Source organism: Oncorhynchus mykiss, chromosome 16, assembly GCF_057628025.1.
Source record: "Oncorhynchus mykiss isolate SJ-2025 chromosome 16, ASM5762802v1, whole genome shotgun sequence".
Classification (NCBI taxonomy): Eukaryota; Metazoa; Chordata; class Actinopteri; order Salmoniformes; family Salmonidae; genus Oncorhynchus; species Oncorhynchus mykiss.
The window spans coordinates 78,331,188-78,358,714 of record NC_143037.1 but is presented as its reverse complement, the minus strand read 5'-3'; the positions used below and the strand labels follow the sequence as shown (position 1 = coordinate 78,358,714).

The 27,527-nt window shown below is 44.3% G+C and overlaps 1 protein-coding gene and 1 long non-coding RNA gene across 3 annotated transcripts in view; both read left to right on the top strand.

The window, feature by feature from the left end:
* LOC110491181 (FYVE, RhoGEF and PH domain containing 1) overlaps nucleotides 1-27,081 on the top strand; it is a 166,234-nt gene extending 139,153 nt beyond the window's left edge. For both annotated transcript variants that reach the window (XM_090204038.1, XM_090204039.1), the window contains exons 8-15: nucleotides 223-281; nucleotides 10,030-10,176; nucleotides 10,495-10,667; nucleotides 10,828-10,960; nucleotides 14,273-14,401; nucleotides 16,665-16,823; nucleotides 17,096-17,242; nucleotides 20,509-27,081. In XM_090204038.1, coding sequence (XP_090060164.1) covers nucleotides 223-281; nucleotides 10,030-10,176; nucleotides 10,495-10,667; nucleotides 10,828-10,960; nucleotides 14,273-14,401; nucleotides 16,665-16,823; nucleotides 17,096-17,242; nucleotides 20,509-20,778 — 1,217 coding nt within the window. In that variant the 3' untranslated portion in view covers nucleotides 20,779-27,081. The remainder of the gene's footprint in view (nucleotides 1-222; nucleotides 282-10,029; nucleotides 10,177-10,494; nucleotides 10,668-10,827; nucleotides 10,961-14,272; nucleotides 14,402-16,664; nucleotides 16,824-17,095; nucleotides 17,243-20,508) is intronic.
* Nucleotides 1-27,527, top strand: part of LOC149977354 (uncharacterized) — a 460,718-nt gene that overhangs the window by 341,522 nt on the left and 91,669 nt on the right. The window lies entirely within an intron of this gene.

The following is a 27,527-nucleotide window of genomic DNA, read 5'->3' as shown; positions in this document are numbered from 1 at the left end:
CTGGTCTAATTAGTGATGTCACTGGTCTAATTTAAAAAATGAAGTGGAACTGGCTTCAAGGTCCAGAGTTGAGTTTGAGTGCTCTATGATATGAAAAGAGCTATACAAATAAAATATATTATTATACAAATGTTTTTTTAATATTATTACTTCCAATTCATTCAAGGGAAATGCAGGAATATTTTTTGTTGTCGTAAAACAAAGTCTCTTGTGTCTTTTCAGAATCTCTGGAGTTGATCGCCACAGCGGCAGAGCACTCCAACACAGCCATCAGAAAGATGGTGAGTCCTTTCACACTGCAGAGCACTCCAACACAGCCATCAGAAAGATGGTGAGTCCTTTCACACTGCAGAGCACTCCAACACTGCCATCAGAAAGATGGTGAGTCCTTTCACACTGCAGAGCACTCCAACACTGCCATCAGAAAGATGGTGAGTCCTTTCACAGTTCACACTGCAGAACCCGCCCTCACTAGTGATCTGTATGTTGATTCATAACCAATGAAGATTTTAGCAGGTAAATCTTGGTGGGGCAAACTCAACAACAACAAAAATCAATGCATGCCGGCAAAGGCACAACACAACACAACACAACACAAAAGTAAACAATTGCACCATAGCTGTGACAAACGGTGCCCACAAACTGTTAGGGCCTACATAAAGCTGTCCCAACAGCAGAGTCCCAACAACTTACCACCGCTACACCTGGCTTTCAGCGGAGCCTTGTCTGGCAGCGAAACAGTTAATTCAGCCTCAACCTTTACTACCTTTTACATAGCTGACTTGCTTAAACAAATTTGTTTTTTTTTTACTGACAATTGAGATGACGTCAGTGATCTTCAAGTTGGACCTTGAGAAAGAGGCCTGAGTTCCCGACTTGGAATTCAGAGTTGGATGACCTTTCAAAACGTATTTTCCCAGTCTGAGCTCGTTTTTTTTCCAGAGTTCCCAGTTGTCTTGAACTCACTGAAGTCTGACATTTCCCAGTTCCGAGTTCCCAGTTGTCTTGAACTCACTGAAGTCTGACATTTCCCAGTTCCGAGTTTCCAGTTGTTTTAACGCGGCAGAAGTCTGACATTTCCCAGTTCCGAGTTCCCAGTTGTCTTGAACTCACTGAAGTCTGACATTTCCCCGTTCCGAGTTTCCAGTTGTTTTGAACGCGGCAGAAGTCATGCTGGATGGACAGCATGGCCAATGTTGAATGTTTATCCTTTTAAGCTTGGAAAGAGACCTTTAAACCCAGACTTAAACCACACACCCACTCCACTGAATAGCAGGCTAGTGATTGCTTTGCTGTCACGAGTCCGACCGAGGGTGTTTCCCCTTCCCGGGCGGGTGGCGCTCGGCGGTCGTCGTCACCGGCCTATTAGCTGCCACTGATTGTCTTTCCTCCCCCTCCTTGTATGTTTAGTGGTAGCACCTGTTTATGTTTAATTAGTTTGTCTTTATTAGACAGCCGGCCCGCCTGGTTGTTGTGCGGGATTATTTCAGTGTAACCTTCGGCTCTGTTGTAGAGGTACGTGCTAGTGCCTGGTCGTGCATTTTCCGTTGTAAATTTTCATTCCCTGTGTTTGGGGCCGTTACTATTGTGAGCACCCTGTGGTGCGTTGGTGCTATTAAAGAAGCACAGCATTGCACTCTCTGTCTCCTGCGTTTGACTCCACACCCACGACACCCGGAGCATTACATTTGCAATGCTTGCAGTTATTCACTGATTCCTTCCAAACCACTTATTGTTGAATTTGCGATTTCCAACTTGTTGTGTAATGTTTTTGTCCAATGGCTGATGAGCATCGATACTTTTTATCTATAATATCTCTTCATCATTTCTCTTCACATGACAAGGCTTGAAAAGGATTTGCCAGTAGATTGTCAACTTGATTCATGATGATGACTGCAAGGTTGCTAACTGAATGTGACACGTATTAATGCCAAAATAACATGCGAAACAGGCAACAAAAAAAAAATATATATAAGATTTTTTTATTTTTTAGCTTCATTAGGCGAGGCTCAAAACATGAATGACGGGTCGACACCGCTCATAACCCACAATCCCCTCTGAAATGTCTGGGTGACGGGTGGGTTGAGTAAAGGGGAAAAAAACATGGTAAAAATCCATAGAAGTATAATTATTGTGCAATTAGTACGTAAATGATATGCTACATTGAGGTTTTTCTTTCATTATGTTTATATCACGTTAATGCGTAGCTGAAGCCTATACACTTTAGGGCTTACCTGTAACGCTCCAAATACACGCCAATCGCCAAATGCTTTAAGAAACTTGAGCAGAAACAGTTTACATCGATCCAATGAGGCAAAAAGGACAATGTGGGAGCTTAATTGAATAAGAGACCAGCTGGAGAGCTGAAGTGAGGACCAGAACAGTAGTCTAATGTTATAGAAGAGAGGACCAGAACAGTAGTCTAATGTTATAGAAGAGAGGACCAGAACAGTAGTCTAATGTTCTAGAAGAGAGGACCAGAACAGTAGTCTGATGTTATAGAAGAGAGGACCAGAACAGTAGTCTGTTATAGAAGAGAGGACCAGAACAGTAGTCTAATGTTATAGAAGAGAGGACCAGAACAGTAGTCTAATGGACTTTCAAAATGTCACGTCAAGGGAACTGTACTATTCATATTGTTTAAATGTAAGTAACTTAACTGAAATCTGGACAATGACTGTAGGTCTATAACCTGTCACATAGTCTAATATTAACTGTCAGTCTATAACCTGTCACATAGTCTAATATTAACTGTCAGTCTATAACCTGTCACATAGTCTAATATTAACTGTCAGTCTATAACCTGTCACATGGCCTAATATTAACTGTCAGTCTATAACCTGTCACATGGCCTAATATTAACTGTCAGTCTATAACCTGTCACATGGCCTAATTAAAATAATTAACAGATTTAAGCATTTCATGCAGTTGAATTATACACCAAATGCACATTTTGACTTGGGGAACAGGAGAGGAGAAATATGATTTCTTTCTTTCAGCATCTTGAGGGAACGAATGTGCCATTAGGGACCGTCTGTAAAGGTGCTATCTTTATCAGCATCATACAAACTGATCGTATTTCAACCACTGTTAGGGACCGTCTGTAAAGGTGCTATCTTTATCAGCATCATACAAACTGATCGTATTTCAACCACTGTTAGGGACCGTCTGTAAAGGTGCTATCTTTATCAGCGTCATAAAAGGTGATAGTATTTCAACCACTGTTAGGGACCGTCTGTAAAGGTGCTATCTTTATCAGCATCATACAAACTGATCGTATTTCAACCACTGTTAGGGACCGTCTGTAAAGGTGCTATCTTTATCAGCACCATACAAACTGATCGTATTTCAACCACTGTTAGGGACCGTCTGTAAAGGTGCTATCTTTATCAGCACCATACAAACTGATCGTATTTCAACCACTGTTAGGGACCGTCTGTTAAGGTGCTATCTTTATCAGCATCATACAAACTGATCGTATGTCAACCACTGTTAGGGACCGTCTGTAAAGGTGCTATCTTTATCAGCATCATACAAACTGATCGTATTTCAACCACTGTTAGGGACCGTCTGTAAAGGTGCTATCTTTATCAGCATCATACAAACTGATCGTATTTCAACCACTGTTAGGGACCGTCTGTAAAGGTGCTATCTTTATCAGCATCATACAAACTGATCGTATTTCAACCACTGTTAGGGACCGTCTGTAAAGGTGCTATCTTTATCAGCACCATACAAACTGATCGTATTTCAACCACTGTTAGGGACCGTCTGTAAAGGTGCTATCTTTATCAGCATCATACAAACTGATCGTATTTCAACCACTGTTAGGGACCGTCTGTTAAGGTGCTATCTTTATCAGCATCATACAAACTGATCGTATTTCAACCACTGTTAGGGACCGTCTGTAAAGGTGCTATCTTTATCAGCATCATACAAACTGATCGTATTTCAACCACTGTTAGGGACCGTCTGTAAAGGTGCTATCTTTATCAGCATCATACAAACTGATCGTATTTCAACCACTGTTAGGGACCGTCTGTAAAGGTGCTATCTTTATCAGCACCATACAAACTGATCGTATTTCAACCACTGTTAGGGACCGTCTGTAAAGGTGCTATCTTTATCAGCATCATACAAACTGATCGTATTTCAACCACTGTTAGGGACCGTCTGTTAAGGTGCTATCTTTATCAGCATCATACAAACTGATCGTATTTCAACCACTGTTAGGGACCGTCTGTAAAGGTGCTATCTTTATCAGCATCATACAAACTGATCGTATTTCAACCACTGTTAGGGACCGTCTGTAAAGGTGCTATCTTTATCAGCATCATACAAACTGATCGTATTTCAACCGCTGTTAGGGACCGTCTGTAAAGGTGCTATCTTTATCAGCGTCATAAAAGGTGATAGTATTTCAACCACATAAAATATGCGGTTGTATGAGGTGTTGTGTTGTTGTACGGGTCGAATTGCTATGCTTTATCTTGGCCGGGTCACAGGTGCAAATGAGAACTTGTTCTCAACTAGCCTAGCTGGTTAAATAAAAGCTAAATAAAGAAATGCATCCAAACCAAAATGAAATCTTATCAAAAACATTTTAGGTCATTTTTAACAGCTTTTAATTTCCTTAAAACCGGTCAAATTGATGTCATTTTTTTCCCTCCCCGGTCCCTAAGCATTTTTGATGCGTGAGAGAAGCAGAGATGAAAAGAGGAAAGAGAAGACAAACTTTACCGACGTCATTCATTCAATCCATTTATGACATCATTCATTCTATCCATTTATGACATCATTCATTCTATCCATTTATGACATCATTTATGACATCATTCATTCTATCCATTTATGACATCATTCTATCCATTTATGACATAATTCATTCTATCCATTTATGACATCATTCATTCAATCCATTTATGACATCATTCATTCTATCCATTCATGACATCATTCATTCTATCCATTTATGACATCATTCATTCTATCCATTTATGACATCATTCATTCTATCCATTTATGACATCATTCATTCTATCCATTTATGACATCATTTATGACATCATTCATTCAATCCATTTATGACATCATTCATTCTATCCATTCATGACATCATTCATTCTATCCATTTATGACATAATTCATTCGATCTATTTATGACATCATTCATTCTATCCACTTATGACATCATTCATTCTATAAATTTTTGACATTCATTCTATCCATTTATGACTTTATTCATTCTGTCCATTTTTGACATCATTCATTCTATCCATTTATGACATCATTCATTCTATCCATTTATGACATCATTCATTCAATCCATGTATGACATCATTCATTCTATCCATTTATGACATCATTCATTCTATCCATTTATGACATCATTCATTCTATCCATTTATGACATCATTCATTCTATCCATTTATGACATCATTCATTCTATCCATTTATGACATCATTCATTCTATCCATTTATGACATCATTCATTCTATCCATTTATGACATCATTTATGACATCATTCATTCAATCCATTTATGACATCATTCATTCTATCCATTCATGACATCATTCATTCTATCCATTTATGACATAATTCATTCGATCTATTTATGACATCATTCATTCTATCCACTTATGACATCATTCATTCTATAAATTTTTGACATTCATTCTATCCATTTATGACTTTATTCATTCTGTCCATTTTTGACATCATTCATTCTATCCATTTATGACATCATTCATTCTATCCATTTATGACATCATTCATTCAATCCATGTATGACATCATTCATTCTATCCATTTATGACATCATTCATTCTATCCATTTATGACATCATTCATTCTATCCATTTATGACATCATTCATTCTATCCATTTATGACATCATTCATTCTATCCATTTATGACATCATTCATTCTATCCATTTATGACATCATTCTGGTGAGCAGGGATTTATTTAGTCTTCTAGGGAAACAAGTAATGACTGAAGAGAAGCTGCATGGATCTAATTATAGATAAGTTGACTCACAAATAGCATATCAAAATGTTGGAAATGATAGGCAAAAAAAATCATTCTGTTGTCTCTCACTGTGGCCTACAGCATATGTTATATATTTAAGGAGTTAGGGATGGGTGCAGGTGTGTTATTCACTTTGTCTCATATAGTCGGGTGATTGCGGATGAGTTATTAGCAATTGCGGGTGGGTGCGGGGGAACAAACAGCTGACCCACGCATCACTGGCCCTCACACGCACGCACACACACACACACACACACACACACACACACACACACACACACACACACACACACACACACACACACACACACACACACACACACACACACACACACACACACACACACAGTCTTATTTTACTAACCTTGGGACACACAATTGATTCCCATTAAGAATCCTATTTTCCTTAATATCCCTAACCCTAAACCTAACATTTAACCCTAATTCTAGCTCTAACACTAATTCTAACCCTAAACCACGTAGAAGTACTTTTGTTCACCAGTATAGTTAAACATGTCCACACACACACACACACACACTCACACTCACACACACACACACACACACACACACACACACACACACATTTCTTCACCAAATACTGTAGCTGTGGCACATTCTGCATAGTGTTCTCCTTCAACAGTATATTCTGCATAGTCTTCTCCTTCAACAGTATATTCTGCATAGTGTTCTCCTTCAGCAGTATATTCTGCATAGTGTTCTCCTTCAACAGTATATTCTGCATTCTGTAAATCCGACCACAACTCTATCCTTCTGATTCCTGCTTACAAGCAAAAATTAAAGCAGGAAGCACCAGTGACTCAGTCTATAAACAAGTGGTCAGATGAAGCAGATGCTAAACTACAGGACTGTTTTGCAGCACAGACTGGAACATGTTCCGGGATTCTTCCGATGGCATTGAGTACACCACATCAGTCACTGGCTTTATCAATAAGTGCATTGAGGACGTCGTCCCCACAGTGACTGTACGTACATACCCCAACCAGAAGCCATGGATTACAGGTAACATTCGCACTGAGCTAAAGGGTAGAGCTGCCGCTTTCAAGGTGCAGGAATCTAACCCTTACAAGAAATCCCGCTATGCCCTCCGACGAATCATCAAACAGGCAAACCGTCAATACAGGGCTAAGATTGAATTGTACTACACTGGCTCCGACGCTCGTCGGATGTGGCAGGGCTTGCAAACTATTACAGACTACAAAGAGAAACACAGCCGCGAGCTGCCCAGTGACACGAGCCTAGCAGACGAGCTAAACACTTCTATGCTTCGAGGCAAGCAACACTGAGGCATGCATGAGAGCATCATCTGTTCCGGACGACTTTGTGATCACGCTCTACGTAGCCGACGTGAGTAAGACCTTTAAACAGGTCAACATACACAAGGCTGTGGGGCCAGACGGATTACCAGGACGTGTGCTCCGGGCATGTGCTTACCAACTGGCAGGTGTCTTCACTGACATTTTCAACGTGTCCCTGATTGAGTCTGTAATACCAACATGCTTCAAGCAGACCACCATAGTCCCTGTGCCCAAGAACACAAAGGTAACCTGCCTAAATGACTACAGACCTGTAGCACTCACGTCCGTAGCCATGAAGTGCTTTGAAAGGCTGGTAAGGGCTCACATCAACACCATTATCCCAGAAACTCTAGACCCACTCTAATTTGCATACCGCCCAAACAGATCCACAGATGATGCAATCTCTATTGCACTCCACACTGCCCGTTCACACCTGGACAAAAGGAACACCTATGTGAGAATGCGGTTCATTGACTACAGCTCAGCGTTCAACACCATAGTACCCTCAAAGCTCATCACTAAGCTAAGGATCCTGGGACTAAACACCTCCCTCTGCAACTGGATCCTGGACTTCCTGACGGGCCGCCCCCAGGTGATGAGGGTAGGTAGCAACACATCTGCCACGCTGATCCTCAACACTGGAGCTCCCCAGGGGTATGTGCTCAGTCCCCTCCTGTACTCCCTGTTCACCCACGACTGCATGGCCAAGCATGACTCCAACACCGTCATTAAGTTTGCAGACAACACAACAGTTGTAGGCCTGATCACCGACAACGACGAGACAGCCTATAGGGAAGAGGTCAGAGACCTGGCCGGGTGGTGGCAGAATAACAACCTATCCCTCAGCATAACAAAGACTAAGGTGATGATTGTGGAATACAGGAAAAGGAGGACCGAGCACGCCCCCATTCTCATTGACGGGGCTGTAGTGGAGCAGGTTGAGAGCTTCAAGTTCCTTGGTGTCCACATCAACAGCAAACTAGAATGGTCCAAACACACCAAGACAGTCTTGAAGAGGGCACGACAAAGCCTATTCCCCCTCAGGAAACTAAAAAGATTTGGCATGGGTCCTGAGATCCTCAAAAGGTTCTACAGCGGCAATATCGAGAGTTGGTTGCATCACTGCCTGGGATAGCAGTTGCTCTGGCCTCCAACCACAAGGCACTACAGAGGGTAGTGCGAATGGCCCAGTAGATCACCGGGGCTAAGCTGCCTGCCATCCAGGACCTCTACACCAGGCGGTATCAGAGGAAGGCCCTAAAAATTGTCAAAGAGCCCAGCCACCCCAGTCATAGACTGTTCCCTCTACTACCGCATGGCAAGTGGTACCGGAGTGCCAAATCTAGGACAACAAGGCTTCTCAACAGTTTTTACCCCCAAGCCATAAGACTCCTGAACAGGTAATCAAATGGCTACCCGGACTATTTGCATTGTGTGCCCCCCCAACCCCTCTTTTACGCTGCTACTCTCTGTTTATCATATATGCATAGTCATTTTAACTATACATTCATGTGCATACTACCTGAATTGGGCCGACCAACCAGTGCTCCCGCACATTCCCTAACCGGGCTATCTGCATTGTGTCCCACCACCCACCAACCCCTCTTTTACGCTGCTGCTACTCTCTGTTCACCATATATGCACAGTCACTTTAACCATATCTACATGTACATACTACCTCAATCAGCCCGACTAACCGGTGTCTGTATGTAGCCTCGCTACTTTTATAGCCTTGCTACTGTATATAGCCTGTCTTTTTACATTTTTTTACTTACCTATTGTTCACCTAATACCTTTTTTGCACTATTGGTTAGAGCCTGTAAGTAAGCATTCGGCGCACGTGACAAATAAACTTTGATTTGATTTGCATAGTGTTCTCCTTCAACAGTATATTCTGCATAGTGTTCTCCTTCAACAGTATATTCTGCATAGTGTTCTCCTTCAACAGTATATTCTGCATAGTGTTCTCCTTCAACTGTATACTCTGCATAGTGTTCTCCTTCAACATTATATTCTGCATAGTGTTCTCCTTCAACAGTATATTCTGCATAGTGATCTCCTTCAACAGTATATTCTGCATAGTGATCCCATTCAACAGTATATTCTGTATAGTGTTCTCCTTTAACAGTATATTCTGCATAGTGTTCTACTTAATCTGTATTTTCTCAGCAAATATATCTGAATGAATTTGAATAAGACTGATTACTCAGAGTACCATGTGGTTTTAAGCAGTGAGTGTACCTGTGCCTGAAGCACTTTATTTCATGTTTATTTCCAACTATACACGATCTATTTCAGGTGTTGATTCTCCTACAAACCTGTGTTAAGTTGTTAGTATACGGATGTAGGATCTTAATTTGAGCCAGTTTTCTACAGCAGCAACAGAAAATTTGATTTATTATGTGGATTATAATTCATGGACATTCTTGTAGAAGTTGATACATTTTTTCATTTTAGCAAAAGTGGAAATTACAAACTTTAGAAACATGTTTTAAATTCAAACACACTACAAATTTGCATTTCCTGCCGGGCAGGAAAATTCTCAGCAAAAAAAAAAAAAAAAAAAAATGAGTGATCAAATTACGATCCTACATCTGTAGATGTGCGAACGTGCATTGTGCAAAGATTTTTTGTTCCCTTGCGCAGCACCTTGACATCCTGTGTGTGTATCGTACAGGAGCGTATGCGTAAACTGCTGAAGGTGTATGAGTTGCTGGGAGGAGAGGAGGACATCGTTAACCCTACTAACGAACTCATCAAGGAGGGACACATCCTCAAACTATCGGCTAAGAACGGCACCTCACAGGACAGATACCTCATCCTGGTGAGTGACACACACACACACCTCACAGGACAGATACCTCATCCTGGTGAGTGAGTCATTGTAACAGTGGGAGTGTGAAAATGGCAAAGCTGTTGATACGTTGGGGCGAACACTGTTCACTGCTTGAAATCATGTTGTGATTTATGTTGTGAATCTAAAATGCAACTAGGGCTACATCTCTCCCTCTCTCTACTTCTTCACCCACCGCTCTCTCGCTCCCTCCCACTCTTCACCTCTCTCCCTCTCGCTCTTTCTCTCTCTCTCTCTCTCTCTCTCTCTCTCTCTGTCTCCCTGTCTCCCCCCTCTCTCTCTCTGCAGTTCAATGATAGGTTATTGTACTGCGTCCCTAAACTGAGGTTGATTGGTCAGAAGTTTGGTGTGAGAGCCAGGATTGATGTGGATGGGATGGAGCTGAAGGAGAGCAGCAGTATTAACGTTCCCAGAACCTTCCTGGTGTCTGGAAAACAGCGATCACTAGAGCTCCAGGCCAGGTGAGGGCAGCGGATTCTCTTCCTCTATCTTGAATTAGAGGCTTTTGAGTTGTTACATTTTTTATTTAATTTTTTATAATCTCTGCTTTTAGCAATGGACACATTTCACAATGAATTGCAATTACTATTTAACTCAAAGCCATTTGTCTATTGTGAGTAGGACTGAAGAAGAGAAGAGAGATTGGATCCAAGCTATCCAGGCCACTATCCAAAGACATGAACAGACGCTTGCCACGTTCCACCATCTCAACTGTTCTCTCCGAGATGAGGACTACACTCCTCCCAACTCACCTGTAAGATACTATATTGCCCCTAACACCTAGCCCTAACCCCTAGCCCCTAACCCCTAACCCCTAGCCCCTAGGACTACACTCCTCCCAACTCACCTGTAAGATACTATACTGCCCCTAACCCCTTGCCCCTAGCCCTAACCCTAAGCCCTAGCCCATAACCCCTAGCCCCTAACACCTAGTCCCTAACCCCTAGCCCCTCCAACTCACCTGTAAGATACAATACAACACCTAGCCCCTAGCCCCTCCAACTCACCTATAAGATACAATACAACCCCTAGCCCCTAACCCCTAGCCCCTCCAACTCACCTGTAAGATACAATACAACCCCTAGCCCCTAACCCCTAGACCCTAACCCCTAGCCCCTCCAACTCACCTGTGAGATACTATGCAACCCCTAACCCCTAGCCTCTCCAACTCACCTGTAAAATACTATACAACCCCTAGCCCCTAACCCCTAGCCTCTCCAACTCACTTGTAAGATACTATACAACCCCTAGCCCCTAACCCCTAGCCCCTCCAACTCACCTGTAAGATACTATACAACCCCTAGCACCTAACCCCTAGCCCCTAACCTCTAGGACTCCACTCATCCTAACTGACCAGTAAGATATTATTCTACCCCTAAACCCTAGCCCATAACCCCTAGCCCCTAACCCCTAGTCCCTAACCCCTAGCCCCTAGTCCCTAGCCCATAGTCTCTCATCCCTAGCCCTTAGTCCCTAGTCTCTAGCCCCTAGTCTCTAATCCCTAGCCCTTAGTCCATAGTCCCTAACCACTAGAACTACACTCCCTCTCCCCTAGCCACTAACCCCAGCATAACCCCTAGCCCCTAACCCCAGCATAACCCCAGCATAACCCCTAGCCCCTAGCCAGTAACCCCAGCATAACCCCTAGCCCCTAGCCAGTAACCCCAGCATAACCCCAGCATAACCCCTAGCCCCTAACCCTTAGTCCCTAGTCCATAACCCTTAGTCCCTAGCCCCTAGTTCCTAACCCTTAGTCCCTAGTCCCTAACCTTTAGTCCCTAGCCCCTAGTCCCTAACCCTTAGTCCCTAGTCCCTAGCCCCTAGTCTGTAATCCCTAGCCCTTAGTCCATAGTCCCTAACCCTTAGTCCCTAGCCCCTAACCCTTAGTCCCTAGTCTCTACCCCTTAGTCCCTAGCCCCTAGTCCCTAACCCTTAGTCCCTAGTCCCTAGCCCCTAGTCTGTAATCCCTAGCCCTTAGTCCAATCCCTAGCCCTTAGTCCATAGTCCCTAACCCCATACCCTAGCCCCTAACCCCAGCATAACCACTAACCCCCAGCATAACCCCTAGCCCCTAACCCCACCATAACCCCTAGCCACTAACCCCAGCATAACCCCTAGCCCCTAACCCAGAATAACCCCTAGCCACTTACCCCAGCAGAACCCCTAGCCACTAACCCCAGCAGAACCCCTAGCCACTAACCCCAGCAGAACCCCTAGCCACTAACCCCAGCATAACCCCTAGCCTCTAACCCCTAACCCCTAATCCCTGGCCACTAACCCCTAGCCCCTAACCCCTAGTCCCTAACCCATAGTCCCTAACCCCTAGGCCCTAGCCCCTAGGATAATAATCCTACAACTCACCTGTAAGATACAATACAACCCCTAGCCCCTAACCCCTAACCCCTTGCCTCTAACCCCTCCAACTCACCTGTAAAATACTATACAACTCCTAGCCCCTAACCCCTAGCCCCTCCAACTCACATGTAGGTTCTGACCCCAGCATAACCCCTAGCCTCTGACCTCAGCATAACCTTTTGCCTCTGACCCCAGCATAACCCCTAGCCTCTGACCCCAGTATAACCCCTAGCCTCTGACACCAGCATAACCCCTAGGTTCTGACCCCAGTATAACCCCTAGCCTCTGACACCAGCATAACCCCTAGCCTCTGACCCCAGCATAGCCCCTAGCCTCTGACCCCAGTATAACCCCTAGCCTCTGACCCCAATATAACCCCTAGCCTCTGACCCCAGTATAACCCCTAGCCTCTGACCCCAATATAACCCCTAGCCTCTGATCCCAATATAACCTTTTGCCTCTGACCCCAGCATAACCTTTTGCTTCTGACCCCAGCATAACAACTAGCCTCTGACCCCAGCATAACCCCTGGCTTCTAGGCTCTGACCCCAGTATAACCCCTAGCCTCTGACACCAGCATAACCCCTAGGTTCTGACCCCAGTATAACCCCTAGCCTCTGACACCAGCATAACCCCTGGCCTCTGACCCCAGCATAACCCCTGGCTTCTAGGCTCTGACCCCAGTATAACCCCTAGCCTCTGACCCCAGCATAACTTTTTGCCTCTGACCCCAGTATAACCTTTTGCCTCTGACCCCAGTATAACCCCTAGGCTCTGACCCCAGTATAACCCCTAGGCTCTGACCCCAGTATGACCCCTAGGCTCTGACCCCAGTATAACCCCTAGGCTCTGACCCCAGTATAACCCCTAGGCTCTGACCCCAGTATAACCCCTAGGCTCTGACCCCAGTATAACCCCTAGGCTCTGACCCCAGTATAACCCCTAGCCTCTGACCCCAGTATAATCCCTAGGCTCTGACCCCAGTATAACCCCTAGCTTCTGACCCCAGTATAAACCCTAGCTTCTGACCCCAGTATAACCCCTAGGCTCTGACCCCAGTATAACCCCTAGGCTCTGACCCCAGTATAACCCCTAGGCTCTGACCCCAGTATAAGCCCTAGCCTCTGACCCCAGTATAATCCCTAGGCTCTGACCCCAGTATAACCCCTAGGCTCTGACCCCAGTATAACCCCTAGCTTCTGACCCCAGTATAACCCCTAGACTCTGACCCCAGTATAACCCCTAGGCTCCGACCACAGTATAACCCCTAGGCTCTGACCCCAGTATAAGCCCTAGGCTCTGACCCCAGTATAACCCCTAGGCTCTCACCCCCGTATAACCCCTCTACCTTACTTTATTAACACTATTCAATTCAACTCTTTAGCTTCTGAAATGTCTCCATCTGTGAGATCATATTGTATTTCTCCCCATCTCTGTTTCTCTCTCTCTCTATATCTATCTCTCTCTCTGTCTCTCTCTCTCTATATATATATATATATACATATATATATATATATATATCTCTATCTCTATATACATATATCTATCTCTCTCTGTCTCTCTATGTCTCTGTCTCTCTATGTCTCGGTCTCTCTCTCTCTCTCTCTCTCTCTCTCTCTCTCTCTCTCTCTCTCTCTCTCTCTCTCTCTCTCTCTCTCTCTATGTCTGTCTCTCTCTCTCTCCTCTGTTCCTCTCTTCTCTTCTCTCTCAGAACTGTAATGAGCTGGGGAAGCGTGCCCCCACTCCGATCCGTGAGAAGGAGGTGACTCTGTGTATGAAGTGCCAGGAGCCGTTTAACTCCATCACCAAGAGACGTCACCACTGCAAGGCCTGTGGACACGTACGTTTCCAATCAAATCATGATGTTATGTACATGTGACACGTACGTCTCCAATCAAATCATGATGTTATGTACATGTGACACGTACGTCTCCAATCAAATCATGATGTTATGTACATGTGACACGTACGTCTCCAATCAAGTCATGATGTAATGTACATGTGACACGTACGTCTCCAATCAAATCATGATGTCATGTACATGTGACCAGATTGTCAGTCGGTCTAATGCTGAAGAATTAGACACAATTCAATATTAAAAACTCTTGATTTAAAGAGATTCTCCTGTACTCTTGAATACTTTTTAGTCAGTAGTTCTCAAAGTAGGGCTCACAGGCCAAAAATTGGTCCCCGAAAATGGTGTACTAATGTCACGTATGTGCAGATACAGTAAGTGCACCACGCCATTGCTTTCTCTCTCACTCTGTTGTGTGTGCATCGTTGGTGCGGCTGGCTTCCGGGTTGGATGCACGCTGTGTTAAGAAGCAGTGCGGCTTGGTTGGGTTTCAACCTTCGTCTCTCCCGAGCCCGTACAGGAGTTGTAGCAATGAGACAAGATAGTAGCTACTAAACAATTGGAACCACGAAAATTGGGGAGAAAATAAAAAATTAAAAAATAACTACAGTTGAGAACTCCTCCCCTCCAGCCAGAGAACTCCTCCCCTCCAGCCAGAGAACTCCTCCCCTCCACCCCCAGCCAGAGAACTCCTCCCCTCCAGCCAGAGAACTCCTCCCCTCCTCCCCTCCAGCCAGAGAACTCCTCCCCTCCACCCTCAGCCAGAAACCTCCTCCCCTCTTGCCAGAGACCTCCTCCCCTCCACCCCCCAGCCAGAGAACTCCTCCCCTCCACCCCCAGCCAGAGAACTCCTCCCCTCCAGCCAGAGAACTCCTCCCCTCCACCCCCAGCCAGAGAACTCCCCTCCACCCCCCAGCCAGAGAACTCCTCCCCTCCACCCCCAGCCAGAGAACTCCTCCCCTCCACCCCCAGCCAGAGAACTCCTCCCCTCCACCCCCCAGCCAGAGAACTCCTCCCCTCCACCCCCAGCCAGAGAACTCCTCCCCTCCACCCCCAGCCAGAGAACTCCTCCCCTCCACCCCCCAGCCAGAGAACTCCTCCCCTCCACCCCCCAGCCAGAGAACTCCTCCCCTCCACCCCCAGCCAGAGAACTCCTCCCCTCCACCCCCAGCCAGAGAACTCCTCCCCTCCAGCCAGAGAACTCCTCCCCTCCACCCCCCAGCCAGAGAACTCTTCCCCTCCACCCCCAGCCAGATAACTCCTCCCCTCCACCCCCCAGCCAGAGAACTCCTCCCCTCCACCCCCCAGCCAGAGAACTCCTCCCCTCCACCCCCCAGCCAGAGAACTCCTCCCCTCCACCCCCCAGCCAGAGAACTCCTCCCCTCCACCCCCAGCCAGAGAACTCCTCCCCTCCACCCCCAGCCAGAGAACTCCTCCCCTCCACCCCCAGCCAGAGAACTCCTCCCCTCCACCCCCAGCCAGAGAACTCCTCCCCTCCACCCCCCAGCCAGAGAACTCCTCCCCTCCACCCCCAGCCAGAGAACTCCTCCCATCCAGCCAGAGAACCCCTCCCCTCCAGCCAGCGAACTCCTCCCCTCCACCCTCAGCCAGAAACCTCCTCCCCTCTTGCCAGAGACCTCCTCCCCTCCACCCTCAGCCAGAGCCCTCCTCCCCTACACCCAGAGAACTCCTCCCCTCCAGCCAGAGAACTCCTCCCCTCCAGCCAGAGAAATCCTCCCCTCCAGCCAGAGAGCTCCTCCCCTCCACCCCAGCCAGAGAACTAGTCCCCTCCAGCCAGAGATCTCCTCCCCTCCAGCCAGAGAACTCCTTCCCTCCAGCCAGAGAACTCCTCCCCTCCAGCCAGAGAACTCCTCCCCTCCAGCCGGAGAACTCCTTCCCTCCAGCCAGAGAAATCCTCCCCTCCAGCCAGAGAGCTCCTCCCCTCCACCCCAGCCAGAGAACTCCTCCCCTCCAGCCAGAGAACTCCTCCCCTCCAGCCAGATAACTCCTCCCCTCCAGCCAGAGAACTCCTCCCCTCCAGCCAGAGAGCTCCTCCCCTCCTCCCCCAGCCAGATAACTCCTCCCCTCCAGCCAGAGAACTCCTCCCCTCCAGCCAGAGAACTCCTCCCCTCCAGCCAGAGAACTCCTCCCCTCCAGCCAGAGAGCTCCTCCCCTCCACCCTCAGCCAGAGAACTCCTCCCCCTCCAGCCAGAGAACTCCTCCCCTAAATATTCTCTGTGTATTCCAGGTGGTGTGTGGAAAGTGTTCAGAGTTCAGGGCCCGTCTGCTCTACGACAACAACAGGGCTAACAGGGTGTGCATCGACTGCTACACCACCCTAGTGGGGGTTCCCCCCTCCCCCGCCAGTCTGACAAGCAGCGCATACAGAAGACGGTCAATATTAGAGGTATGTAGCAGATCCTGACTGCTGTAGAACGGTTAAAGGAGAGGCCAGAGATAGTATATATAGGTAAGATAACAGAACCTCTATAAAAACAGACACTTCAGAAGGTTCTACTGAAGGTGTGAGGCCTTGGTCAAACACATTACCAAAAGTTATACCAAGGACATGCATTTATGTCAAATACTTTTCTACATTTTTTAACTGTAGTTGAGAAGTTAAAGACAGGAGTGATGTAATATACTATATACTGGTGTGTGTGTGTGTGGGGTCTACAGAAACAGGCGTCGGTGGCAGCAGAGAACAGTGTGATGTGTAGCTTCCTCCACCACATGGAGAAGGGAACAGGCAGAGGCTGGCAGAAAGCCTGGTTTGTCATCCCAGAGAATGAACCACTGGTGCTGTACATATACGGTGCTCCTCAGGTGAGATGACCTGTTATAACACCTCTATTAACCTGTTATAACACCCCTATTAACATGTTATAACACCCCTATTAACCTGTTATTACACCCCTATTAACCTGTTATAACACCCCTATTAACCTGTTATAACACCCCTATTAACCTGTTATTACACCCCTATTAACATGTTATTACACCCCTATTAACCTGTTATTACACCCCTATTAACCTGTTATTAGCCCCTATTAACATGTTATAACACCTCTATTAACCTGTTATTACACCCCTATTAACATGTTATTACACCCCTATTGACCTGTTATTAGCCCCTATTAACCTGTTATTACACCCCTATTAACCTGTTATAACACCCCTATTAACCTGTTATTATCCCCTATTAACCTGTTATTACACCCCTATTAACCTGTTATTACACCCCTATTAACCTGTTATTACACCCCTATTAACCTGTTATAACACCCCTATTAACCTGTTATAACACCCCTATTAACCTGTTATTACACCCCTATTAACCTGTTATTACACCCCTATTAACCTGTTATTACACCCCTATTAACCTGTTATAACACCCCTATTAACCTGTTATAACACCCCTATTAACCTGTTATAACACCCCTATTAACCTGTTATAACACCCCTATTAACCTGTTATAACACCCCTATTAACCTGTCATTAGCCCCTATTAACCTGTTATAACACCCCTATTAACCTGTTATTACACCCCTATTAACCTGTTATTACACCCCTATTGACCTGTTATTACACCCCTATTAACCTGTTATTACACCCCTATTAACCTGTTATTACACCCCTATTAACCTGTTATTATCCCCTATTAACCTGTTATTACACCCCTATTAACCTGTTATAACACCCCTATTAACCTGTTATCCCCTATTAACATGTTATTACACACCTATTGACCTGTTATTACACCCCTATTAACCTGTTATTACAACCCTATTAACCTGTTATTACACCCCTATTAACCTGTTATTACACCCCTATTAACCTGTTATTACACCCCTATTAACCTGTTATAACACCCCTATTAACATGTTATTACACCCCTATTAACCTGTTATTACACCCCTATTAACCTGTTATTACACCCCTATTAACCTGTTATTACACCCCTATTAACCTGCTATTACACCCCTATTAACCTGTTATTACACCCCTATCAACCTGTTATTAGCCCCGATTAACCTGTTATTACACCCCAATTAACCTGTTATAACACCCCTATTAACCTGTTATTACAGGTGTTAGACTGGTGTTAGACTGGTGTTAGACTGTTTAGACTGGTGTTAGACTGTTGTTAGACTGTTGTTAGACTTGTTAGACTGTTATTAGACTGATGTTAGACTGGTGTTAGACTGGTGTTAGACTTGTTAGACTTGTTAGACTGGTTAGACTGTTGTTAGACTGTTATTAGACTGTTGTCAGACTGTTGTCAGACTGTTGTTAGACTGGTGTTAGACTTGTTAGACTGTTGTCAGACTGTTGGCAGACTGTTGTTAGACTGGTGTTAGACTTGTTAGACTGGTGTTGGACTTGTTAGACTGGTTAGACTGGAGTTAGACTGGTTAGACTGGAGTTAGACTGGTTAGACTGGAGTTAGACTGGTGTTAGACTTGTTAGACTGGTTAGACTGGAGTTAGACTGGTTAGCCTGGAGTTAGACTGGTTAGACTGGAGTTAGACTGGTGTTAGACTTGTTAGACTGGTTTGACTTGTTAGACTTGTTAGACTGGTTAGACTGGTGTTAGACTTGTTAGACTGTTGTCAGACTTGTTAGATTGTTGTCAGACCGCTGATAGACTATTGTTAGACCGCTGATAGACCGCTGATAGACCGTTGATAGACCGTTGATAGACCACTGATAGACCGTTGATAGACCGCTGATAGACCGTCGATAGACCACTGATAGACCGCTGATAGACCACTGATAGACCGTTGATAGACCCCTGATAGACCGCTGATAGACCGTTGATAGACCGTTGGTAGACCGCTGATAGACCACTGATAGACCGCTGATAGACCACTGATAGACTGTTGATAGACCGCTGATAGACCGCTGATAGACCGTTGATAGACCGCTGATAGACCACTGATAGACCGTTGATAGACCCCTGATAGACCGCTGATAGACCGTTGATAGACCGTTGGTAGACCGCTGATAGACCACTGATAGACTGTTGATAGACCGCTGAAAGACCGCTGATAGACCGTTGATAGACCGCTGATAGACCATTGATAGACCGTTGATAGACCCCTGATAGACCACTGATAGACCGCTGATAGACCCCTGATAGACCGCTGATAGACCGTTGATAGACCGTTGGTAGACCGCTGATAGACCACTGATAGACCGCTGATAGACCACTGATAGACCGTTGATAGACCGCTGATAGACCGCTGATAGACCGTCGATAGACCACTGATAGACCGTTGATAGACCACTGATAGACCGCTGATAGACCCCTGATAGACCGCTGATAGACCGTTGATAGACCGTTGGTAGACCGCTGATAGACCACTGATAGACCGCTGATAGACCACTGATAGACCGTTGATAGACCGCTGATAGACCGCTGATAGACCGTCGATAGACCACTGATAGACCGTTGATAGACCACTGATAGACCGCTGATAGACCCCTGATAGACCGCTGATAGACCGTTGATAGACCGTTGGTAGACCGCTGATAGACCACTGATAGACCGCTGATAGACCACTGATAGACTATTGTTAAACCGTTGATAGACCGTTGATAGACCCCTGATAGACCCCTGATAGACCACTGATAGACCGCTGATAGACCGCTGATAGACTATTGTTAAACCGTTGATAGACCGTTGGTAGACCCCTGATAGAGCCCTGATAGACCCCTGATAGACCGTCGATAGACCCCTGATAGACCCCTGATAGACCCCTGATAGACCACTGATAGACCACTGATAGACCGTTGGTAGACCCCTGATAGACCACTGATAGACCACTGATAGACCGTCGATAGACCCCTGATAGACCCCTGATAGACCCCTGATAGACCCCTGATAGACCACTGATAGACCGTTGATAGACCGCTGATAGACTCAGATAATGAACCCTTGGAGCTCTACATATACTCCTCAGGTGAGATGAGATGTGCTTGTACGTATATATTTATCTTCCACTGAACGTCCTGAATTAAGTTTCCTCTGGAAAAAGAAAGTGATTCTAATTCTGACCGTTTACTTTCTGTGTTTAACCTCCTTCAGGATGTGAAAGCCCAGCGCTCTGTCCCTCTGATTGGCTTCGAGGTCTCCCTTCCTGAGTCATGTGACCGCATGGAACGCCGCTTTGCCTTCAAAATCAGCCAATCACACCTTACGCTCTACTTCAGCGCCGACGGGGAGGAGCTACAGCGCCGCTGGACAGAGGTCCTATCACGTGCAGGGAGAGGGGAGGAGCTACAGGCTCATGGTTCAATAATAGAGACCCTAGAGGAGGAAGGGGAGGAGACTGCAACCTCGGGAGAAAATACGTGATTGGTTAGAAGGCGTAAAATCAGTATTAGATCATCTGCTGTATACACATAAAAACTACAAACTACAAACTGTACAGATCATGAGCATAACAATAGTCTACGCACAGTCTAAAACGTACAAACACACACACACACACACACACACACACACACACACACACACACACAGATTTACAGACACACACACAGACACACACACACACAGACACAGACACAGACACACACACACACACGCACACACACACACATAGACGCACACACACACACACACACACGCACACACACACACACACACACACACACACACACACACACACACACACAGAGACACACACACAGACACACACACACACACACACAGACACACAGAGACACACACACATACACACAGAGACACACACACACACACACACAGACACACAGAGACACACACAGACACACACACACACACACACAGACACAGACACACACAGACACACACACACACACACACAGACACAGACACACACAGACACACACCTCTCTGTATTTAATGTCAGTGATCAGTCAGTTGCATGATAATCTGCAGGTCCGTTTCTTTCCGTCAGTGTACTGCTCATTGTCTCATTAGTGAACCAGTGTTTGCAATAACGAAACAATGCCAGTCGAAGTCAAGTGTTTGCTCCCCTCCCCCCCTTCAGAGGAAATACATTACATTAGTGTGTCATAGTGATTTTACATCCTCTCATTCTGAGCACAGAACAGACATCCTCCTCCGTACCATTTTCCTCTGCCAAAATCCATGTTGATGATGTCATGTTTAGAACATTGAGTGGTTACTATGCTGTCTGAGTGTTCTAGGGTTCTGAGTGGTCTATGGTTCTGAGTGTTCTATGGTTCTGAGTGTTCTAGGGTTCTGAGTGGTCTAGGGTTCTATGGTTCTGAGTGTTCTATGGTTCTGAACGTGTGTAACTCTCCACAGAAGGAAGTAGAAAGCTGATTATACCCTACAGCTGTGTTTCTGTGTCTGTTCCTCCATGTGAAATGGCTGTTGTTTGGATGGTGATGGTGATTGTAATCCTATCCTATCTGTTACTTTCTTCCTAATGCAATGAGATGATTCCTGAAGGGCTGGACAGTGTTGGAATATAATGATGGACTGAGGGCTAACTGACCCCTGGACGGAGGGACGGACAGAGACTGTCCCTGAATCCCTGGCCCTTTGGCTGAAGAAAAGAGGAAATGATATGGCTGCCTGCTACAACTGCTCGCTCCCGAGTCTGCTCCTGGGGATGTTAAGCTACAGATGGAGGATCATAATATGAGACAGTTTGCTACAGCTGGAATCCTGCAGCAACAGGAAATGTGAATTAATATGTGGATTATAATAAATGAACCTTTTTTTTTTTTAAGTAGGGGTTGATAATGAAAATTGTTACGCCAAATCAAGTCTGAAATTTTAAAGTGTACAAACAAACAAACCTTAGAAGCGTTTTTTAAACCTTGAATATACAACAAGTTTGCACAAAAGAGTGATCAAATGAAGATCCACCATCTGTATAGCCTTTCACGTCTACTCTGGGGGGGATGTGTTACAGTCTTACAGTCACCAAGTGGTATCCTTCCTCCTCAAGCACTCTCTCTCGTCGGGTTCGGCTGTATAGAATTTAGAATATAGAATTCCCCAATTTGAAACTGTCCCTTTTTATGGCAAATGGTTTGCTTAGTTCTTGTACGGGGCTAGTTGTTTTGTACGTAGAGCGTGGAAAGAAGATGCAGTTACATTACCACAGGTAACGACTATTAAAAGAAGATTAAAACAATATATATATAAATATATATATATTATTTTTAGAGTTTTGACTCCAATTGAAAAAGTTACGTTTCTGGCCCGTTTCTCACTTTTTACAATTAGACACAGTGTTTTCTAACCTCGATGTCCATGTTATCTCTAGAGCCAAGGGCCCAGTGATGAATAGAGGGATTGAACCCATCTATAACTGAATACATTCTTTATTAAAAAGCATGTATTTAGTTCCTGACTTGCAGAATCTTTCTGACTTCCTAAAACTGAACGCTTAAAAAAAAAAAAAATGTAAAAAAAAGACATCGATCCCAATGTCTTGACAAGCGTTACAACACACCCCTCTGCCACCTAGTGGAGACAGGCAGTATTACACTAAGAGCGGCTGCAAAAAGCAGGGAATTAGTTGTTCGCCTGTTTGCATCTGGAAGAGACAGTGAGGAGGTATAGAAAGACTGATGAAATACACCACTGTCCATAAAATCATTTATCTTTCTAAAACATGGTAATATAGCTGGAGCTTCTCGTGTCAGATATGTATTTATAATATTGTACTAATGGAGCCCTTAGTAGAGACCTTGACAACGTCTTCCCAATCTCCACCGATCTGTTTAGGCTACGGTACATTGGGATGTGGTTGTGCTGTTGAGTGAGAAAGCATGTTGTGTTGACAGATTTACAATAGAGAGAGCGGGAGAGAGTGAGAGAGAGAGTGAGAGAGAGAGAGAGAGAGAGCGTGAGAGAGAGAGAGAGCGTGAGAGAGAGAGTGAGAGAGAGAGAGTGAGAGAGACAGAGAGAGAGAGAGAGTGAGAGAGAGCGTGAGAGAGTGAGAGAGAGACAGAGACAGAGAGTGAGAGAGTGAGAGAGAGAGACAGAGAGAGAGACAGAGAGAGAGTGAGAGAGAGAGAGTGAGAGACAGAGAGAGAGAGAGAGAGAGAGAGAGAGAGAGAGCGTGTGTGAGTGAGAGAGAGAGAGCGTGAGAGACAGAGAGAGAGAGAGAGAGAGCGTGTGTGAGTGAGAGAGAGAGAGAGAGAGAGAGAGAGAGAGAGGCGGGGAAGGGGGGAGACTAAGAGATTTCAGAAATGGCTTCTGTTTGTATCATTCTAACCAGTGGTATGTGACTTTATGAGAGTGTTTTAATACAGAGAATGATACAGTATATATGAAACAGCAAAAATAGAGTTGAATATTTTAGATGTTTTAATGAATCTGGGTTGTTTATGTATGTTTTTTACATGCATTTGCATTGTAAATATAATGTATTCTCCTCTCGGCCCAGTTGTGTGGGTGAGGTGTAAAGTCTACATGTGTCATTGCTGTCATGTTGGTGCTGTCTAGATTGGACTTCAAATTATCGTGGTTGAACTACTTTTGGAAATCCCAGAACTTCTCAATGACCACTAACTACAGTATTAGTCTGAAGATGATGATGTTAATTCACATAACGTAAAGGGAATAGATACTAGCCTGGTACCAGGTCTATTTGTGCTGTCTTGCCAACTCATCCATAAAAACATCCATTGGAGTTGGCAAGACAGCACCAACAGATCTGGGACCAGGCTAAACTGAAACGTTGTCTTTGTTTTTACCCCTAAACTAGTAACTCAACGTGGTGATTGGTCGATCGATGAATTCCAAAGGTATATATATTTTAAACACAGCTGAACAATTGTTTTGGATTGATATTGTTTTGTTATTGTTGCTCTTTGTTGACTGAGAGAAACATTCAGTAGCTTAGTTACAGTATAATAACGCCAGATAGACAAGACCAGATATAAGGTGCCGTGTGTACATATTGACATTCCAGTGTGTACTTGACTTGCCGTCCATCCAGCCTCTACTGTACCTAGCCTGGTCCCAGATCTGTTTGTGCTGTTTAACCCAACTCTTTGACAACTCTTGAGTTAGCAGCACAAACAGGTCTGAGACCAGGCTTCATGGTCTGAGACCACTTCATGTGCCAAGAACACAGATTCAAAGTGTTGGTTTAAATCTGAATAGCTATACATTAGGTTACGTTGATCCCCACCTCCCCTCTATGAAAGAGCGCTCATGTTGAATTATAGTAGTGCCAGACCTACTTTTATCTATCTGAACTATAGAGTGTTGATGAGTGTCAGTCTTGTCTACAAACAGCACAGACAACAGGACCACGACTGTCTGCACACATAACAATACTGTCGATAAAGTTTATATAAATTAGCTTGCCGGGACAGCTACTTCCTGTCTCATTGCATTACCATGGTAACAGCCACAACATGCCTTACAGTACAGTCTTACAGCTTCTTAGACATAATCCGTCAACACCGCTTTATGTTACCTCTGCTTTTGCCAATGTACACTTAGGGATACTACGATACGATTGAGGCTCTCAGTGTAACCGATGTGAAATGGCTAGTTTAGTCAGCGGTGGTGCTAGTGTAACGGATGTGAAATGGCTAGTTTAGTTAGCGGTGGTGCGGCACTAAATAGCGTTTCAATCAGTGACGTCACTTGCTCTGAGACCTTGAAGTAGTAGTTCCCCGCGGCTTTTGTGGAGCGATGGGTAATGATGCTTCGTGGGTAACTGTTGTTGATGTGTGCAGAGGGTCCCTGGTTCGCGCCCGGGCATGGGCGAGGTGACGGTCTAAAGTTCTACTGTTACATCAGTCCATTTTATTTCATTATTTGTGTCTATCCAAGCGTTTTATTTTTTTAATCTGCGGTTTGTATTCATTTATTGGTTTTACTCCAAAGTATTGTTTTATTTCGCCTGATAGCCGGTAATATTGAACCTTGGCGCGAACTAGGGACCTTCTGCACACATCAACAGTCACCCTCGAAGCATCGTTACCCATCGCTCCACAAAAGCTGCGGAGCAAGGGGAACTACTACTTCAAGGTCTCAGAACAAGTGACGTCACTGATTGAAACGCTATTTAGCGCCCACGCTAACTAAGCTAGCCGTTTCACATCCGTTACACTAGAATATATTCTGTAGTTATATAAATCCTGGACTGTTCTTGAATCATGAATTCGGATTATATTTGGATTTTTGTTTGTGTACCAAAAATACCTGTGCTCTGTTTTTTTTTAAATTTTATTATTATTATTATTTTTTTTACAAATTTAGCTCCCTTTCCAGCTTTTCCACAACATTCCCATTGGAATACACTACAGTACGTTTTATTTATACGGATGAATTTCCCAATACTTCCAAACGTATTGTTGAACTGTATTGTAAGACATGATTCTGTTTGTTACAATGTAAAAGTCTAGAGGGACTAGAGGTACTCACGCGTTCAAGGACAACTGCTGTGTGCCTTGTGTGAAGATCAGGAATCTGCAAAGTTTGGGGAATTTTACCAACCGTCTTTACTACAATATACAAACTTTTAAAAAAAAATGGTCTTTCATTGACATCTACATGAACTTGTTTGAACATTCTGTGAAATAATAATGAGACATACAAACATGCTACACACATTACATGTTACTGTAACTATGGGTGTTACTGTAACTATGGGTGTTACTGTAACTATGGATGTTACTGTAACTATGGATGTTACCGTAACTATGGGGGAAGTGTATACAGTACACACATGTCACATGTTAATCTTTAAGTGCTTTGAAATTCTATAAAATTTAATAAATTATTATTATTGTTATTATTACATGATTGTTACCTTAACTATGATGGGATACACACAAGTTACATGTGTGTTAGTTTAACCCTGACGGGAGATGTGTAAACAGACACGTTACATGTGTGTTAGTTTAACTGTGTTACAGGGTTTATACAAACATGTTGGAGTGTGATTGTTACTGTACCTTGACGGTAAATGGGATATACAGACAGACAGGTAGAAGTAGTGACCGGTGTGTTTACAGTAACGTCCTGTCATCAGCTTAGTGGCCCTGTACACTGCTCTGCTCTAGTCTGCCTGCCATTATTTTTAATGTTGTTGTTATTCATCAACATCCAGGGTTGTGTCTGAAAGGCACCACGTTCACTATATAGTATAGGGCACTACTGTTGACCAGGGCCCATTGGGTCACCCATATAATTCTGTCACATTGGTCAAATGTTGTGCACTATGTAGGGAGTAGGTTTCCACTTCGGAACACATCCCTCGGTCTCTGTTGAGCTCAGCCTGACATGAACCGTCAGTACGGTAAGGAGGATCTTAGCATCTTGTTACAGTGAACCAGAACGGCCTGGACACCTAAAATACATTGGCAAAACATATGCAAATAAAGCTTTTGGAAATGTGTTATAGTCTCACTGAGTGTAAAGGTCATAATGTGATACAGTTATTTCCTCTTTTCGTGAATGACACAGCAGTATATATGTTTTTATTGTCAATAGGAATGAGTGTCACTGTTATTATAATTATTATTAGGATTAATCTTATTACTAATAATAATATTAGTGGCAGGCCACTGGGTACCATTGTATGTCGATATACATATGAAATCTGTGCAAGATAACGATGAAATGTTTATGAGTTTAAAAAAATAAAATAAAATAAAAGGAAGACTACAGGTCTACGTGTCATTACAGGTGTTTGGTTCTCTGAAACACTGACATTATTATTAGGTTTATTCCATATTCAATCTAAATAGATTATCTAATTAATTCATTTATCAAAATCAACATGACACCTTTCCGATGGGTGAAACTTCTGGACATTTATTCCATGTGTCATCAGTAGAACCTACATAAAAACAACATTTAATCTATGTTTAATCAGTAGAACCTACATAAAAACAACATTTATTCCATGTTTAATCAGTAGGACCGACATAAAAACAACATTTAATCCATGTTTAATCAGTAGGACCGACATAAAAACAACATTTATTCCATGTTTAATCAGTAGGACCTACATGAAAACAACATTTATTCCATGTTTAATCAGTAGGACCGACATAAAAACAACATTTAATCCATGTTTAATCAGTAGGACCTACATGAAAACAACATTT